Source organism: Trichosurus vulpecula, chromosome 7 (genome assembly GCF_011100635.1).
Source record: "Trichosurus vulpecula isolate mTriVul1 chromosome 7, mTriVul1.pri, whole genome shotgun sequence".
Lineage (NCBI taxonomy): Eukaryota > Metazoa > Chordata > Mammalia > Diprotodontia > Phalangeridae > Trichosurus > Trichosurus vulpecula.
This window is the reverse complement of record NC_050579.1, coordinates 161,207,890-161,228,498: the sequence shown is the minus strand read 5'-3', so window position 1 is coordinate 161,228,498 and position 20,609 is coordinate 161,207,890. Positions and strand designations below refer to the sequence as shown.

General features: G+C 37.1%; 1 protein-coding gene across 1 annotated transcript in view; it reads right to left on the bottom strand.

Annotated features, from left to right (window-relative positions):
* Window positions 1-20,609, bottom strand: part of ATG5 (autophagy related 5) — a 148,180-nt gene that overhangs the window by 57,564 nt on the left and 70,007 nt on the right. Inside the window, exon 6 of the mRNA XM_036767958.1 lies at window positions 7,582-7,676. Coding sequence (XP_036623853.1) covers window positions 7,582-7,676 — 95 coding nt within the window. The remainder of the gene's footprint in view (window positions 1-7,581; window positions 7,677-20,609) is intronic.

Genomic DNA, 20,609 nt, shown 5'->3' with positions numbered 1-20,609 from the left:
AAAAGTGGCATTATTTTAAAGTCTGTTAATATAAAAGAACATCAAGAAATATGCTACTTAGGCCACAAATCAAAATTTTTTCAGAACCTTCTAAAAATCTAGGACTGTTCATATGTGTGACTGTTGTATGTTGCAAACTTTCAAATCACTGAACCTGTGACAATATATAACACCCATAGATGATCAGTAAAAGAGTAAATCATGTTGTGTGGGTCTTCCACTATTAAGGTAATATAACAAGGGTGCATCCTACCTAATCAATTGTTTCACATAAAGTCACATTTGTGGGACAAATCCATGTTGCAGGGGGACATGTCAACACCAACATAATACTATATATAAGGGAATTAAGTTCCTTTTGGGAAAAACTAGACTTATTAAAAGTTTAAAAACCAGTATTAGCAAAGGTTAGAAGAAAGAAGCAGTGAGGGACAGTGCTCCAAAGAATTGTCCCGAGCTGTATTACTTGGAAATGTAAATGGACAAGTTGTGAAAACATGACATTGAGTTTCCTCAACTGGAAAATGACAGAGTTGAACTATATGGCCTTTGAGGTCTCTTCCAGCTCTAAAAGTAAGATCCTGTGGCCCCAAGTTGTTAGCGTGTGGCTGGCTCAAGGATGTCTGGTGCTTAGAGAATGGGAGCATCAGAGAACAAGTAGAGAAGCAACAAAGGACTTCTAGATAAGCATATGGAATAATAAGCCAAAGTATGGGTAGGGGGAAGGGAAGCCTTCAAAGGATGAGAAACAGAAATGAATAGAGGCTCTTTAGGGAAGGTGTTTGTAGAGGCTAAGTAGGAGAGCTAAAGAATCCTGAATACCCTAAAAAGGTGATAGAGAGACTTCAAGTGAAAACTATCTATGAGCTTCAGTCACTTCCTTGTGGAAGTGAGGAAGTTTACCTCGTGGTAAACTGATACAACCAAAAAAACTGAACATAATCTCAGACTGCACCAACACAGATACAGTATTCAGAATAAGGGAGCTGACAGTTTTGGTGTACTTTGATCTGACTACATCTGAAGTATTAAGTGACTTGTCCAGGGACACGCAACTAGTAAGTGTCTAATGCTAGATTTGAACTCAGGTCTTCCTGACTACAGGTCCTTTACTCTTCTGTACCTCTGGTATGAGGGCTTGCTGAGCTCTTTTTAGGGCTGCTCACCTAGCTCTCACATGTGGCTTAAGCGGCCACACCCTGGTAAACCATCTTAGCAGACAAGCTGAACTAGGTCGAGGGTAACTGACAGGTCTCAAACTTGATGAGTTAGGTGGATGTTTACCCCAAGTATGCGAAAACTTTTCCCAGCAGAATGAGCAGATGAGAACAATTTGTTCCAACAGCCGTGAAGGCGGCTGAAGCAGGCGCCATAGAGCACTTAGAAGTTGGTCAGACATGGAAGATGCCAAGATCATCGACGACATCCCAGGCTATTGTCAGTTGTTCTTAGTTTCTTCTTGTCACTGGACTTAGATGACTCTGGAAGAGTGAGGATGACTTTCTGAAACTCTGCCTCACTTAAACCCAATTCAAGGGCAAGTCAAGACATGCCCGTAATGCCACGTGTCCTCTCAGAAAATGAAGGACAAACAACATCTGAAGTATTATGATGGGTTCAAGGTGCCACATTTTAGGAAGGCACAGAAGGAAAACAGGACATGAAGGAGCTTGCCTTCATAATTCCTGAGGGAGTTTAAGTTGAGGAAGTAAAGACTGGGTGTTTTGATAGCAGTTTTTCAAGGGAAGTCTTAAGTAGGCAAGATTAATTCTATTCCACTCATCCTCAAAGGACAGTGGATAAAAGCCACAGATATACAAGATTTAAAGATGACTTAAAGAAAAGCTTCCTAATGATTAGAACTGCCTTGAAGCAGAATGGGCTACCTAGTGGGTTCCGCTTCATTAGAGATCTTCAAGCAGAGATAACGTTGCAGAAAGGTTCTGTTCTCTTATGGGCTCTGAACCACTTGGATTAGGAAGTGTCTTCCAACACCATAATTCTTTGCTTCTTTAGAATCTCTCAGCTCCAGTTTAAGTTCTAGCAAAAGATGACATGTCTCAGACAGTCTGAACATTGTCTAAATAAGAAAAAAACTATCATGAATTCAAGTTGATTTTAAAGTATAAAATCACATAAACTCAGCTGTGCCTTCCCTGTTTTTAGCAATTTCTTTTATTCTGTCACCGACTCCCCTTTTCATTCTCCATAGTGACTATTCCAGTTTCCTATTTCTTCTCCTCTTCTCTACACAGATATATCATACCCCTATCAATGGGTGCTCTGCCCAAAGGAATGTAAATTTTGATTGCTGAAACCTCCCATATCAATATCTTAGGGTTTACAGACTAGATTTTTTTTCTTAAGGACCAACCCTTAAACCTAAATCACTCTGGCTCTCATTGACTGGCCAACAACAGGTCCTAGCCAGACCCACTTAGAGGTCCTGCTTAGGCTCAGAGTAAACGTAAATAGCAATTGTTTCTGTTTTGGGCAGAAACTGATTTTTTTTTTAAATAGGTAAAAGAAGCCTTTGTCTTTGTCTCATTTCTAACCTAATCTTAGTCACGGAATGGACATTGCCCCAGTCAAACTAAGACCTGGGAAAGACCTTAGCTTAAGAAGGCCAAGGTCTCCCACTGCATCCAGGGCCATCTCTAGTCATACTGATTTATATCTAGTCATTAGACCCAGATGGCTTTAGAGGAGAAAGTGAAGCTGGTGACTACATAGCCCTTCCTCACTTAAATCCAATTCACTTGCAAGTCACAACATCCTCTTCAGGAACGACCATGTTTATAAACAGGATATTTGACAGATGCTATCCTAAACTCCATTCCTGAAAAACCTAACATCAACACTCATTTTTGGCTCCTTCCCTCTTCCTTCAAAGGAAAAAGTATTATCCATTCTTGTATAATCCTCTAACTCCCTTGATCCTGTCTTTTCCTGCTTCTTTCTTGCTCTGGCAAAGATCTTTCTCTCCAGCACTGTCAATCTGTCTCCTCCACCGGCTTCTATCTACCTGTAATCTTTTTTTTTTTTTTTAAGATAAAAGGTATTTCCCTTGATCATTCTACTGTATCCAGCTACTCTTTCACTTCCTTATAACCCTTTACTGTCAAACTCCTCTAAAAAGCTGTCTATACCCATGCCTCCAGTTTTTAACCATCTCTCAGTTCTTTTGCAATCTGGTTTCCGACCCTTCTATGCTAGTGAAATTGCTTTCTCAAAGCTCTCTAGTGGCCAGATTAAATTGCTTCCTCATCATCCTTGAACTCTGAAGGATTTGGCACTGCTGACTACCACTTCTTTCTGGATTTCCTCTCCTCCTCTGGTTTCTGAGACATCACCGACCCTCTTTCCACCTAACTACTTCTTTGGTTCTTCCTAATCTTTAAGGTGAATAAAGGGATTCAGGAGAGAAAAATGGGCATGTAAATCATCCAATTCCATCCCTCATTTTACAGATCAGGAAAATAAGGCTCAAAGAAGTTAAGTGACTTGGTTCAACTCAAACAGCTACCAAATAACAGACTGGGGGCTTAAACAAAGATTCTCTGATTTAAAAATGAGTGCTTTGCACAACAGCCTACTACTGGTCCCTTTTCTTTCATTCCCTCTCTTAGCAAACATATTCTCTTCCACAGTTCCAAACTTCCTCATTTCTGCTTATGGCATCCCTGTCCTTTCAGTACCTGAGTTCCCCAACAATGATTCTTTCTTCTTCCTTAACCCTCAAATCTAATCAGTTTGCAAGTCTTGTAGATTGCAGCTCCACAAAATGTCTCAGATCTGTTCCTTTCTCTTCACTTAATCACAAAGTCTGCACTTATCACCTCTCACTTGGACTATTAACAATGCTTCCTAATTGACCTCCTTGCCTTCAATCTCACTCCTCCATAATCCATTCTGCCAAAATGATATTACTAAAACTCATATAACCATGTCACCCACGTGACCCCACTCTACCTGCCCAAAAATCTTCAATGGTTTCCTATAATCTTTACGTAACAATATAAAATCCTCAGCCTGGCACTGAGTCTTTTACAGGCTGGTTCCCTCCTGCCTTTCCTGTCTTATTTCATATTACTCCCTTTCATGCCTTTTCCATTCTTCTTAAATTGCTCTCCACCCTCCCCACCAGACACACCTGCTCTATATACAAAACATTCCATCTCTTCCCTCTGTGCACTGACACAAGTCATCCAGGCCTGTAAAACATACACCTTCACCTCACTCTCAAATAATCACAGCTCAGGTGCCACCTCCTGCAGAGGTCTTTCTTGATCCTGCCAACAAATGGCTGGTAATATATACTAATGTACATACACTCACTTGTGTATGTATGGTATTAAAGCCTCACTTCTGGTAGAAGGTAAGTCCTTTCATGATAGAGATTTTTTTGTCTTTGTATCAGAAACATCTTGACCTTAATGTTTATCATCTCTATGCAGATGATTCTCAAATCTCAATCTCCAATCAATCAAATATTTATTAGGGTACTGAGATGGGAATCGAGTTCAAAGAGTTGATAGTGTACTAGGGTGGGGTGAGACACACATCATAGTCACAGCTGAGTAAATTAAGAATACATACACAATAAATATATGGAGGTGGAAGTAAGGCACTAATAAGGAAAAGGTAAAGCCTCTTGAAATGGTGGTGACTGAGTTGAGCCTTGAAGGCAGCTAGCATTTCTAAGAGGTAGAAAGGAAGATGAAGAGCAATCTAGGCATGGTAGTTTGTTGGTGAAAAGACTCAGAGGTAGAAGACAAAATGTCTCATATGACCTAATCACCGCAGCTCAGTTTGGCTGGAGCACAGAGTGGGGAAGGAAATAAATAAGCATTTATTAAGTATCTACTATGTTCCAGGAACTGTGCTACTAAGTGCTTTACGAATATTATCTCATTTGATTGGCATAAAAACCCTATGAGGTAGGTGCTATTATTTTCCTCATTTTATAATTGGGGAAACCGAGGTAGACAGATTAAGTGACTACTTGCTCAGGATCACACAGCTAGAAGTTAAGAGTCTGAGGCTGGCTTTGAATATGTCTACCCACACTGCTCCTAGCTGCCTAAGTGGGTGAATGGGGCTAATGTGTAATGTCAAGGGCTCTAAATGCTGTTTATATTCAATCCCAAAGGGAAGAGGGAGCCACCGGAATTTCTTGATCAGGAGACTGACATAGTTAGACTTGGACTTTGGGCAGTGATGTGGAACATGCACTGTAGAGAGAAGACACAGGATACAGGGAGACCAATTAGGAAGCTATTGTCACAGTCTGTCTGAGAGATCATGAGGTCCTAGAATAGGGTGGCTGTAGTGTGACTAGAAAACATGGAGTGGATTCAACAGATGTTTACAGAGATAGAATTGAAAAGATATCAACTGACAGAATTTAAGGAATGAGAGTGAACTCCCTCCTGAGCTTCAAACTCCAAGCTCCCACTGTTTACAGGACATCTCTGTGGCTAGAGCTTGCCTTCTGCTGACACTATCTTTGAGTACCTGAGTCATCATCACATCACAACTGGATGCTGGAATACAACTTCGTGAATTTTTTATTTACAGCATTTACATGGGAGTAGTGTCGGTGGGGTAGGGTTGTATACCTCAGCTAGAATACATGTAAAGAGTGATATCAGTTTAGTATTTTCCTAAAACACAATCCATTACTGTAGTTTGCTTATGAAGAAAAGTGCTGACTATCTGGCTGACTACTACTTCCTTATCCACAGAGCTACAAGTCTAGGAGTGGGACTGGGGAAAACCTAATAAACATGGTCATAATTTTCCATGTATTTCTATTGTTCCTAGTACTCAGAGCCCACAAATCAACACTTGTGTATGCTATAATCTAAAAAATTGGCATCTTTCTCAATTTAGGAAATGCTAACGTAATTTCTGATGTCCCATCTTCCATTTCTAAAAATGAATTCTCCCTTTCTCCCTCTGGGAGAACAGATTTTAAAGGACTCAATGAAAGTACAGCTCCAATCCTCTGAACAGTGGAGGTGAGCTTAGGAATAATAGCAATTTTTTAAAAAGGAAATAATGAAGGCACAAAGAAAAATAATTTCATGGGGAGGAAAACGACAATGTCATTACGTAGAGACTATCACCCAACTAATATTTTTAAATTAATGTTTAAACATTTTCAAAAGATGGAAGCAAGGATAGATAATAGAGATTCTTAAAGGATAGCAAAAATGCTAAGCTTCAGAATGAAGCTTCTGAAGTCTGAATACAAAAAAGATTTTCTTTTTTTATTCTCTTTTTGCTATGTTATTGAAAAGAGGTGGATCCAAGATGGAACAGGAATGCTGCTTGGGGTAGCACTCAGCACAATGCTGAGCACAAAGGAAGTGCTTAACAAATGCTTGCTGACTTCACTTGGGATGGTGATAACAGAAAAGACAAAACTATCCAACTCTTAATTTTGCTTTTATTCACTCTCCTGGGGAGAATAATCTTTGGATCAGAAAGGATAAAACAAAAATGCCTAATAGAGAGATTATGTCCAAGACACATGAACAGACAGAAAAAGAGTAGCTAGGAGTTGCCCTTTACCAATTCAGTTCATCTTGCCTAGATGAACGATATTCTAGGGACACTGAAACAACTAGCAATGGTGCTTGCTATAGCACTATTAGTGATTTTTGAAAGATCAGAGAGCATAAGAAAAATACTACAAGACTAGAGAAGGGCAAATACCCTAGTTTTAAAAAATAAAGGAAAACAGCACCTGTAACTTGCCCAGGGTCACATAACTAACAAGTGTCTAAAGATGGATTTGAACTCAGGAAAAACAACCTTCCTGACTCTAGGCCCAATACTCTATCCACTGCAGTATACAGCACTACAGATTCTGAAGAAATGAAATTGAAAATCATCCAAAGGGCAGTAGAGACTGATGATGGATGTGGTCAGGCTATAACATACCACAAACCACTGGATGGCTTTTGTGCTCCACTGGCATCCTTGTGAAGTTAAAAGAAAATGAACAAGGTCCCTGGTGAACTGGGTGGATTCCCACTGGTGAACTTATGGGAAAACACGGACAAGAGTCACATAAGATGGGGAAGTAGGTATGAATGACTTGCAATTAGCCCTGTTAAAAAGAATCCTCTCCCTACCCCCACAAAGAATCACCCATGTGATTGATTCATACCCTGATGTGATTATAGATCCATTAAACTAATTCAATATTAATAAGACCTCATTTATGCCAAAATATTCAAAATTGCACTTTTGACAGTAACAGAAAAAAACAAAAACAAAAAACCCCAGGAATTCAAAAGGTGCCCAATACTAAGGACTAACTGCTGTTTCACATACTATAAAACCACCAATGATTTGCTATTAGGTGATCAGAAACTTTAGTCAATTATATCAGCATTTTCTCTACTTTAGTTGTAGCCACAAATCATACAACTAGAGAAGATTAATAATGTCTCAATATTATTTCACTACCAATGTTATGGTATGCACAAAAATTTACTAGTTACTAGAATACATCAAAACTAATTTTGCAAAGATCATAAATGGCTATGTGCTAAAATAATTTCCCACCTGATATATTCTAAAAGGTATGTATCGAAATCCATTATCTTCTGCAGGATATTCCATGAGTTTCCGATTAATAGCCCAAAACTGGTCAAATTTATCTGTAATAATAAATTATTTATTATTAGAAGCAGAAAGAAAATAGAAGGTGATAAAAAAGAAGAAAAAGCAAATATTGTAAAAATTACCCTAAAGTGTTCTAAAAGGGAAACATTTCTATCTTATCATTTTGTTTCTCCATAGTGATAAAATATATACAAATTAAGATCGAGAAATAATGTTCTGTCAAAAAATAACTGGGGGTGGGAGCTATGCTTTTTGTTTGCTTAGGCATCTTTAAACAAAAGAGAATCCCTATAACCAAAGCAGATTAAAGAAAAACTTCCATATGCGGAAATGAAGATTAACAATTCATAAATTTTAATGAATATTTATTACCAGTTTAGTACAGAATATGTGCTCAAGAGGACCGTGAAAGTATAAGCTGTACTGTCTGTCATTTTATGGACTGAAATATATAACATCAGGCAAATTTATATCTCTAAATGATTATATCAATAAAATAGAGAAAGAGCAGATCAATTTTCAAGAAATGAAATGAATGACATTTTCAACATTTTATTTAGTTGGAAAGAGCAGATCAAAATACAGAAAGAGCAGAAAGAGCAAGGCAATTAAAAAAACTAGAAAAAGAACAATTTAAAAATTCTCAATCAAATACCAAATTAGAAATCTTAAAAATTAAAGGTGAAATGAATAAAATCAAGTGAAAGAAAATCTAGGATTTTTGAAACCATATTCATTAATGAAATTGTTCTATAATTTGCTCTTCCTGGTTTAGATATCAGTATCATATTTGTTTCATAAAAGGAGTTTGGTAGGATTCCTTCTTTGCCTATTATTCCAAATAATTTGTTTAATTTTGGAATTAATTCATCTTTAAATGTTTGGCAGAATTCACTGTAAATCCCTGTGCTCTTTTTGCTTTTTTCTTAGGAAGCTCATTTATTTCAGTTTCAATTTATTCAATTTCTTTTTCTAAAGTGAGTTTATCTAGATATCTAAACCAGGAAGAGCAAATTATAGAACAATTTCATTAATGAATATGGTTTCAAAAATCCTAGATAAAATACTAGCTAGGAGACTACAACAATATATTTATAAGGATTATACATTGTAACCAAGTGGGATTTATACCAGGAATGCAGAGATGGCTTAACATAAGGAAAACTATTAACATAATTGACTATATCAATAACAAAGGGAACAAAAATCATATAATTACATCAATAGATGCAGAAAAAGCTTTTGATAAAATACAACACTCATTCCTATTAAAAACACTTGAAAGCATAGGTATAAAGGGATTTTTCCTTAAAATGATAAGAAGCATCTACTGAAAACCACCATCAAGCATTATTTGTAATGGGGATAAGCTTTAGAAGTCTTCTTAATAAGATCAGGAGCGAAACAAGGATGCCCACTGTCACCAATAGTATTCAATATTGTATTATAAATGCTAGCAATAGCAATAAGAAAAGAAAAAGAAACTATCTCTTTTGCTGACAGTAAGATGATATACTTGTGAAATGCTAAAGATTCAACTAAAAAGTTAGTGGAAACAATTAATAATTTAGCAAAGCCACAGGACATAAAATAAACCCATAAAAATCATCAGCATTTCTCGGTATCACCAACAAAATCTGCAAGAAGACCTAGCAAAAGATACCCCATTTAAAATAACTGTAGACAGTATAAAATACCTGGGAGTATACTTACCAAAACAAATTCAGGAACTACATAAACATAAGCATAAAGCATGTTTTATACAAATAATGGCAATTCAATTAATTTAATTAATTAGAGAAATATTAATTGTTCACGGGAGGCAGAGTCAATATTATAAAAATGACAACTTTACCTAATCTATTTATTCAATATCATCCCAATTAAATTACCAAAAAGTTATTTTACTGAGCTAGAAAAAATAATAATAAAAATTCATTTGGAAGAACAAAAGGTCAAGAATATCAAAGGAACTCATAAAAAAAACGTGAAGGAAAGTTTAGCAGTTCCAGACTTCAAACTATACTATAAAGACAACAATCATCAAAACTACCTGGTAGTGGAAGATGGCGGCAGGAAACCAGAGACTAGCGTGAGCTCCCAGCCGAGTCCCTCCAAAAACCCATTAAAAAATGGCTCTGAACCAACTCTACAACTGCAGAACCCACAAAAACAGCAGAGGGAAGCAGGGCTCCAGCCCAGGACAGCCTGGATGGTCTCTGGGTGAGGTTTATCTCACACGGAGCTGGGAGCTGGAAACGGAGTGGAGCAGAGCCCAGCATGAGCAGCGCTGACCAACCAGACCAGGAGCCAGGCGGAGCATGTCCTAGCGCCCTGAATCAGTGAGCTGCGGCAGTTACCAGACCTCTCAACCCACAAACACCAAAGACAGCGGAGAAGGTTAGTGGGAAAAGCTGTGGGAGTGGAAGGAGTTCGTGGTTCGGCTGCTGGCTGGGGGGCAGCGGAGGTGGGGCAGCTACAGTTGCAGTTGCTTCTGGCCCCAGTCCCACCTGGTGGGAGGAATTAAGTGGCGGATCAGAGCAGGAGTGCACAGCCTGCTGAAGATCTAAGTCCAGTCTGGGTTGGGGGTTCTTGGGGAAGGAGGAGTGCTGGTATGGCAGAGCTGGCACCTCCCCCCCAAACGTGGAACATAGAACTCTCTAGACTACAAACAGTCATACCCCACTGAAAAACTCAAGGGTCAAGTTAGTTGGCTGGGAATATGGCCAGGCAGTGAAAACACACCCAGATTCAGTCTCAGACTTTGGATTCTTTCTCTGGTGACAAAGAAGACCAAAACATACAGAAAGAAAAAATTAACAAAGTCAAAGAGCCTACAACAGAAGCCTCCAAGAAAAACATGAACTGCTCCAAGGCCATGGAAGAGATCAAAAAGGATTTGGAAAAGCAAGTTAGAGAAGTAGAGGAAAAATTGGGAAGAGAAATGAGAAGAATGAGAGAAAACTATGAAAAACAAGTCAATGACTTGCTAAAGGAGACCCAAAAAAATACTGAAAAATACACTGAAGAAAACAACACCTTAAAAAACAGACTAACTCAAAGGGCAAAAGAGCTCCAAAAAACCAATGAGGAGAAGAATGCTTTGAAAGGCAGAATTAGCCAAATGGAAAAGGAGGTCCAAAAGACCACTGAAGAAAATACTACCTTAAAAATTAGACTGGAGCAAGTAGAAGCTAGTGACTTGATGAGAAATCAAGATATTATAAAACAGAACCAAAGGAATGAAAAAATGGAAGACAATGTGAAATATCTCACTGGAAAAACCACTGACCTGGAAAATAGATCCAGGAGAGAGAATTTAAAAATTATTGCACTACCTGAAAGCCATGATCAAAAAAAGAGCCTAGATATCATCTTTCAAGAAATTATCAAGGAGAACTGCCCTGATATTCTAGAGCCACAGGGCAAAATAGAAATTGAAAGAATCCATTGATCGCCTCCTCAAATAGATCCCAAAAAGAAATCTCCTAGGAATATTGTTGCCAAATTCCAGAGCTCCCAGATCAAGGAGAAAATACTGCAAGCAGCCAGAAAGAAACAATTTGAGTATTGTGGAAACCCAATCAGAATAACCCAAGATCTGGCAGCTTCTACATTAAGAGATCGAAGGGCTTGGAATATGATATTCCGGAGGTCAATGGAGCTAGGATTAAAACCTAGAATCACCTACCCAGCAAAACTGAGTATCATGCTCCAAGGCAAAATTTAGACTTTCAAGAAAATAGAGGACTTTCAAGCTTTCTCAGTGAAAAGACCAGAGCTGAACAGAAAATTTTACTTTCAAACACAAGAATCAAGAGAAGCATGAAAAGGTAATCAAGAAAAAGAACAAGAAAAAGAAATTGCAAGGAACTTACTAAAGTTGAACTGTTTTGTTTACATTCCTACATGGAAAGATGATGTGTATGATTCATGAGACCTCAGTATTAGGGTAGCTGAAGAGAATATGCATATATATACATATATGTTTATGTACATATATATAATAGTGAATGTGTATGTATGTATATATGTATATGTATATATATACATATATATATAGAGAGAGCGGACATAGGGTGAGTTGAAGATGAAGGGAAGATATCTAAAAGAAATAAAATCAAATGAAGGGATGAGAGAGGAATATATTGAGAGAGGGAGATAGGGAGAGATAGAATGGGGTGGATTATCTCGCATAAAGGTGGCAAGAGGAAGCAGTTCTGGGGGAGGTGGGGAGAGGGCAGGTGACGGGGGAATGAGTGAATCTTGCTCTCATCAGATTTGGCCTGAGGAGGGAATACCATACATACTCAGTTGGGTAACTTACCCCACAAGAAAAAAGGAGGAAGAAGAAGATAAAAAGGGGGGGGGGCATGATAGAAGGGAGGGAAGATGGTGGTGGAGGTAATCAAAAACAAACACACTGGAAAAGGGACAGGGTCAAGGGAGAAAATTCAATGAAGGGGGATGGGTTGGGAAGGAGCAAAATATAGTTAGTCTTTCACAACATGAGTATTGTGGAAGGGTTATACACAATGATACACATGTGGCCTGTGTTGAATTGTTTGACTTCTTAGGGATGGTGAGTGGGAAGGGAGGAGGGGGGAGAATTTGGAACTCAAAGTTTTAAAAACAGACGTTCAAAAACAACAAAAAAAAACCTTTGCATCACAAATGATAGAATTCATATTGAAGATGTTATTTGTTAATATTCCAAGTAAATACAATGTTGAAAATTTCATTCATTTCATTTCTTGAAAATATGCATTTTTGCCTATGTGACCAGACTTTAGGAACACACTGGTTTTGACAAATGTAAACATTTAAACTTTTGGGACAAGAATTCATTATTTGGTTAAAAAAAAAGGGTGGGAAAGCTATAAAGTAGTCTGGCAGAAATTGAGTATAAACCAATATCTTATATCATTTATCAAGATAAGGTCAAAATGGACATGTGACTTGAATATAGAGATAGCAAAAGAAAATCAGAAGAACATGGAACATATTACCTATTAGACTTACGGATAGTAGAACAATTTAAGAATAAACAAGAGATAGAGTACATTGTGAGGTATAAAATGGATAATTTGATTACATTAAATTAAAAAGGTTTTGTACAAATAAAAACAACATAGCCAATGTAGAAGGAAAACAGAATATTGGGAGAAAAATTTTATAGACAGTTTCTCAAACAAAGGTATATCTCAAATATATAGGAACTTTGTCAGATTTATAAGAATGAGTCATTTCCCAATTGATAAATGGCCAAAGGATATGAACAGGAGGTTTTCAGACAAAGAAATCAAAGCTATCTACAGTCATATGAAAAAATGGTTTCAATCACTATTGATTAGAGAAATACAAATTAAAACGACTTTGTGATATTTCATACCTTTCAGATTGGCTAAAATGATAGAAGGGGAAAGTAATAAATGTTGGAGGGGATGTGGAAATTTGAGACACTAATTCACTGTTGATGGAACTGTGAAATGAACCCACCATTTTGGAGAGCAATATGGAATTATGCTCAAAGAGTCATAAAACTGTATATACCCTTTGATCCAGCATTACCACTGTTAGGTCTGTTTCCCAAGGCGGTTAGGGGAAAAGGAAAAGAATTTATGTGTTCTAAAATATTTATAACAGCTCTCGTTGTAGTAGCAAAGAACTGGAAATTGGGGATGCTTGTCAACTGGGGAATGGCTAAATAAGTTGTGTGTAACAACAATGTGGTTAGCAGCTACTGTGGCTGTGTAAGACCAACAACAAGAGCGCACAGAAGGGCTGCCGACACAGGTTCTTTGATCTGCTTTTCTAAGGAAAGCAATGTTAAGGGGTTAACAATCTCAGTTATCATTCACTTAGTTCAGGGGGAAAAGATCAGCCCCCTGAACTTCAGAGCAAATACAAACAGAAATTACAAGCATATGTTATGAACAGATCAACAGACAGACCTTGTTTGATCAAATCACGTTAGGGTGTGGGAAACTTCCTCAACCACCAGCACCACATCCTATACAGATCAATGACTCCTGATTATCCTAGTGCTGAGAAACACTCCAAGACAAAAAAGATCCCACTTTAACTGCCCCATTCAAACAAAGGCCAGTCTCATTAAAAAGGATAGCCTTAGCATCCCAAAAGAGAAGAACAGCAAAAAATCCTGCCCTGATTACAGTTACATTGTGGTATGTGACTGTGATGGAATACTAATGAGCTATAAGAAATGATGTGCTGATTGATTTTAGAAAAACATGGAAAGACTTGCATGAAATAATGAAAAGAGAAATAAGCATAATCAAGAGAATGCTGTACACAGTAACAGCAATATTGTTATGAGAACAACTTTGAATAACTACGTCATTTTGAGCATTATAAATACTCAAATCAACTATGGAGGATCTATGAAGGAAGATGATATCCACATTCAGAGAAAGAACTGTTAAACAGAAGTATGCATGTTTAATCACTGAAATCAATGAAATAAAGAAAAGTACTAAAAGACCCTTGGTTATATTTCCTTCTACTCCTGTAAGGATAGTGACGAAGTTGCAAGGAAGAGTAGAGGATACGAAGAAACACAGTTCTTACAGCACATAAGCACTAATTTCATTCATGGTGCAGCTTAATCCTTGACCAACTATTTGACAAGCTATTGGAGTAACTGAACCATATGGATGTTGACTTGTGCTACAAATGAAACCAAACAACACAAGAAGTTGTAACTAAATCTAAGATCGGTTCATACGTTTTCCTTGGAAAGGCAAATAGAGAACTTAAGGGAACTGATGTCCAAAGGCAACAACAAACATAATTTCATAGAATATTTGATCGTCTTACCTTAAGGGGCTTAAGATGAACATCATTAGAGAACTACAATGGCAATAAGTGCAGCATTTGTATAAATGTCTGTTGCAGAGGATAAAGAAAAATTCTACAAACATTCAAGTCAAAAAGCATTTATTAAGTAAGTATGCCAGGCACTGTGCTATGACAAGATCACCCAAGTCAAAAGATACTTGAAGACTTTCATGCAAAGATGGGAATATGGAAGAATAGCAAAAATTATGCTTAAAAATGTGTTTCAAAGTAAGACATAAGAAACGGCAAAGGTTTGTCGTATGTCTGTACTGTATATCAACAACTAGTGACTTGTTTTATCAAGTATTAGGAATAAAACTTTAAAAAGCAGTAGCAGTACAATAGTATATTGCCAACCTACTGGTCCACAAACAAGAGTTGTTTGCTAGTTCTCTATGTGAAGTCTTTTCAAGTTTCTAGGATGTGCCAAAGCAGGGGACTCTGCTGGCATAGCCTTCAAGAGTTCAGAGCCACCACCACCAGACCACAATGAGGCACTGGAATAGGAATTTATAGAAGGAAAGTTTTTTACTTCCAGAAAAAAAAAAGGCTGAAGAAATGAAATTAAGCCATGCAATGGAAGAAAGTGATACAAAAGATAGCGGACATGAAAAGATAATTAACAGATCTCATTTTAGCAAACAGTCTAAAACTTTTTCCCTTCTAAAATTTCTGAGCAGTTATTGAGTAACAATGGTAAATTCCACTTAATTTTTCCTATTCCCTTTAATTTTAAGGTTCAAGTAAGAAGATTACAAAGCAAACCACAAGATCCTAACATTAAATTTTATTTCATGGAAAAGCTAGAGAAATATACAGTAAATGTTTTCATTACACTGCATTTTCATTTGAGGCTTTCAATAACACTCATCCTACAGAAATATGTACGCTACTATGAAAACATAATGGATGAAAAATGGGAATGGGACATCTGAATATCCTAATGAGTATAAAAATTCTTTTAATCACTTCTATCTTAATTTTTTACAAATAAGAAAAAAATATGCAGCCCAAGCTTGTACGTTATTTTAGGATGCCTCTTCCTAGAATCCACCCAGAAAATGAAATAAAAGATGTACTTTTTGCTTCTAAAAAGGAACAAATATCTTGGACAAGTGATGATTTTCAAGATTTTATTTTACTACAAAAGCTTAACAAAAACCACATCAACAAAGCAAGTTATTTTGCAACATTCCAATAAAATGAGTAATTCTGTATAAAATATGATCAAATTTTAAACAGCATTTTGTATTAAACATATGACATGTTTAATAACATATTTTATATTAAACAATGTTCCTAGAAGTAAGGATTAATATCTAATCTTCAATGAACGTTATAATATAGGAATGAGTTGAACTGACATCCAGAGGCAATAACTGATTGCTACTTTATCAACTTACAAGATGCCATGAAGACGTCCAAGTAACTGTCAGGCACGAACAATAATTTTTTTTCTCATGGGGATGGGAAAGGACTTTAGAATCACTTAACAAAAGAAAAATCATGCCATCACCTATCTCCATGCCTCTGCAAAGTCACCCATGTCTGAAATACAATCCTTCCTCTGACCCTTGGATTTCTTAGCTTCAAGTACTGCTTCCCAGGGAAGTCTCCCCTGTTAATGTGAAGAAGAGAATACAATCAAGCCTACACTTATGTACATGTTGTATTGCTACCCTGGTAGAATGTAAACTTTCTGAAAGCTGAACCCTAGCTTCACCTACTCTTACTTTCTGTGAGACAAGGAAGGTCTGGTGGGATACATACATACCTGCTATGATGCTGGATCTCAAAGAAGGTCCATGAACAGTATAATCACATACCTCCTTCAATGGATTTCTCTCCAGCCATGATACTAGGCTTAGACTCATTCTTTCAAGGGTATGTATATCTCCACTCCTTCTTGTTCTCCCTATCCTAGAGATTGTGAACTCCCACCATCATTATATAAATCCAATTCCCCATCCACATCCTCAAGTGTCTGCTCCCTTACTCCCAACTGCTCTCAATTCTAACTCTCAATGTCCTATTCCAGATCCACTCACCCTTCTACTGTGCTCTCTAGATTGCCTGATCCATAATGAACAAACTTGCTTTCATCTTAAACATCTTCCTTTCTCACTCCATCTATCTTCTGGCTTTTACTGAGACCTAGATTCCTCCTGATTACATTTTATTCCTGGCTACTCTTCCAAGTACTAGTTCAACTGATACTCATATCCCTCAACCCACTGGGTCACAGTTGGTGAACTGAAATACTCCTTGATCCCCAGTGCTACTTTCAGACTCTACCTTTACCACCAGCACTGAATAGTCTCTTCCTTTGAGCTTCACTCAATCCAAATTTGTCACCACATCAAGATTCTGGTATGATATACCAGGGAGCAGTGTTTGGCTCCCAGTCCTCCACCATACCCCACCTCTTGCCCTAATTCTAAAGGACTTCAACATACATATTGATACTCCCTTAAATACTCTCACTTCTCAGTTCCTCCCTCTACTCAACTGCATGACCTACTCCTACATCCTATCTCAACTACACACAGAGATGGTCATGTCCTAGATCTTGCCATTATGGAGAAGTATTCCACTTCCATTTTATGAATTCTGAAATTCTTTTATCTGCCCATACTCTTATCATTTCATTTCTGCATCTTCCTTAAGACTCCCAATCCTGTTCTTGATTTTTAATGTCATCTGTTCCCTTTGCCCCTCAGTTCTTTTGCAGGTCATCACCTGTGTGCTGAGTATACTTTCATCCCTTCCCCATACTACCCCTTTGGTGAACTAGTTCAATTACATACTATACAACAGAATCACTTAACTTAATCATGCTTGGTCAAACCCTAATCCTTAATTACCCTGATGAACACCTCCCACCTTCATTCCTAGTCACATCTTGTTGAAATGAACTGGAAAAAACCATGAAACTATGTTGACTGGGACAACTATAAATATATGTTGCATAATCTCAACTAGGCTTTCACTGAAACCAACCAATTCTTTTACATCCCTCTGATTCACAACTATTTCAAAATTTTCCTTCCATCCTCAACTTCCTAGGGCTTTCCTTTCTCCAAATCTCTCATCTAAGGAACTTGCCTGCATCATATCACCACCTGCCCAAAACGAGGCCTAACATCCTAATCTGACATTTTACTTTTAAATAGTTATACTTGTTAAAAAGTTTTTCCTTATGATGAAGCTAAACTTATTTCTCTGCAAATTCTACCTATGCCTGTACTTTTGCTCTTTGGAGTTAAAGACAACTAATTTAATGCTCCTTTCACATAATGACCTTCAAATATTTTAAAACTAATAATAAGAGAAATGAAAATCAAAACAATCCTGAGGTCTCAACTCATATCTTAAAATTGGCAAAGATGACAAAAAATGACAATAGTCACTGTTGGCTATTGGCATTTTCTCTGGCATTCCCCCGTGCCTGGAATGCTGTTCTTCCTCATCTCCCTCTAGTGGCTTTCTTTAAATTCCAATGAAAATTCCCATCTTCTACAGGAAGCCTTTCCCGACTCCCCTTACTTCTAATACCCCCCACTCTTAATTATTACCTATTTAACCTATATATAACATAGCTTGTTGTCTCCTCCTTTAGACTGTGAACTCCTCAAGGGCAGGGATTGTCTTCTGCCTCTTTGTGTATCCCCAGTAGTGCCTGGCACATAGTTGATATTTAATAAATGTTTATTGACTGTCAGAATTTTGCAGGGATTGTGGGAAGATAAGCACACAGATGCATTGTTGGTGGAGCTATGCACTGGTACAACCATTTTGGAAAGCAATTCGGAATTATGCAAATAAAATGTCTAAAATGTCATTATCTATGACCCAGGGATTACATTACTGGATTTATATACCAAGGAAGCCATTGATAAAAAGTCATCATGTACACCAAAATATTTCTAGCTGCACCATTTCTGACAGCAAAGAATTAGAAACAAAGTAGACGTCCATTGGTTGGGCTAAACAAATTGTAGTACATGAATGTAATGGAGTATTACTGTTACTAAAAGAAATAATAAATGTGATAAATACAGGGAAGCATGGAAAGATTTACATGAACTGATGGGAGAGTGAAGAAAGCAGGGCAAAGAAAACGCAATGACTACATCAATGTAAATGGAAAGAATAACCGTATTTTAAAAAGTCAAAAGTGCATGATTCAAAAGAAGAAATATGAAAGGATATTTCCAATCACCCCCTTTGTGGAGGTGATACATAAGTACGTATTGCACACTACACATGTTTTTATACTTTTTCAATATACTGACTGGTTGTGCTGATTTTTTCTTTTCTTTTTTTTAATATTTTTTGTTATATGGGATGGCTTTCTGGGAAGGGTAAGGGGAAAATTACTGGGGAAAAAATTATAATGATATAAGGTATAAAAAAATCAACAAAAATTATTTAAAAAATAACAGTTATATCTTCCCTAAACTCACTGCCTACTTAGTTTGTCAAGTTCAAAATAAAATTTCTATCTGCTAGCCTGAAACATCTGTATCAGTTAAGTAAAACTGCTGCAGTAAAAATGAGAGAAAATGCAAACTTACCAAGGTTTTGGGGAAAAAACAAACTTTATATTTTAATTTCAACCTCAGCAGCCACTAAACCTCAACATGCAAGTTTCAACATCTTTAATAGGTTCCAAGAGGCAATCCCAACCATGTGCTTTTTTTTTTTTAAACACAAGACTCAATTACTGTACTCTTAAAATTCATAAGTTTTTTCAAATTAATTTTGAAATTGGGTCAGTAATAATAAAAAACAGATTCTAACATTTTATAACAGCATTTCTTAAAAAAACTAAAACCAACATTCTGCTACATGCATTCACTTAAAAAAAACCAACGTATCTTAAATAACATTGTATTCTTTTTCTTCTAACCTAAAAGAAATCTTGAGAGTACTGTTTGCCCAGATAAGTTATGTTAAGAGCCGTAGCAGAAAAGATACAGCTTAATTATCTAAATACAGTACCTTTTCAAATTCAGTTCAACTAAATGAATACTTGTACAAGTCACTGTGCAGTGTCCTGCCCTCAAGAAGCTTCCATTCTGCACATACCAACTTCCCTGTCTCTACTCTGCCATGTACATGAATAGATAAACAAAACATAATTTGAGGAGAGAAAGAGCTCTAACAAAGTGTTGGCTAAAGTGAGCCTTGAAGAAAGACAGGGATTGTAAGAGATGTAAGGGTAAGAAGGGTATTTGTAATCTGATAGTCAATAGTCTGATATATTATCCAAATGGAAAATAATGTCATGTCACTAAATATTTAGGTATTGATCAATGAACAATTGGTCAAACTGCCTGAAGATATGAAACATGTTAAAAAAAATACCTTTCACCTCAGCTGATGATTTTCAAAGGATCAGGCTTTGAAAATTTATTTAGTCACCTAAATAACTGAAGAAATATTAATGTCTCATGAGTAGGCCATTACAATATAATAGAAATTATAATACTACCTAATAAGTTGCTTTTTTAGCACCATACCAATTAAATCACCAAAGGATTATAGAGCTAGGAAAAAAAATAGCAAAATTCATCTGGAAGAACATAAAGTTAAGGATCTCAAGGGAACTAATGAAAGGAAGATGAAGGTACCCTGAGTGAGGGCTGGTTTGAAAATCTAAAAGCCAGAAACAGGGCAGGGAGAAGAATAAAAACTGACCAGGCACCTTCACAAAATGGATGCTTCAGGAAGAGCTCGGCAATGGGAGGAAGTGGGTCTTGCAGAAGGATAAGCCATACTGAGAAAGCTGTAGGTGTGGTTGTATGTTCCAGGGTGAGAAGTCTCCAGGCATTGAGGGAAGTTCCAGCATAAGCAACATGGTTTGGAAGTCCTGGAGCCAGGAAGAGAGCCAGGAGGGGAATAATGGACAGGCACACCAATGCATGGTTTGTGGAGCTGTGAATTGCACAGATATTCCAGAAAATAATTTGGAAATATGCTCCCAAAGTCATTAAATTGTGCATATCCTTTGATCTAGAAATAACACCAATAGGTCTATGACTCCAAAGAGATCACAGAAAGAAAAAAGGTTCTACATGTAGAAAAATACTAACTGTGGCTCT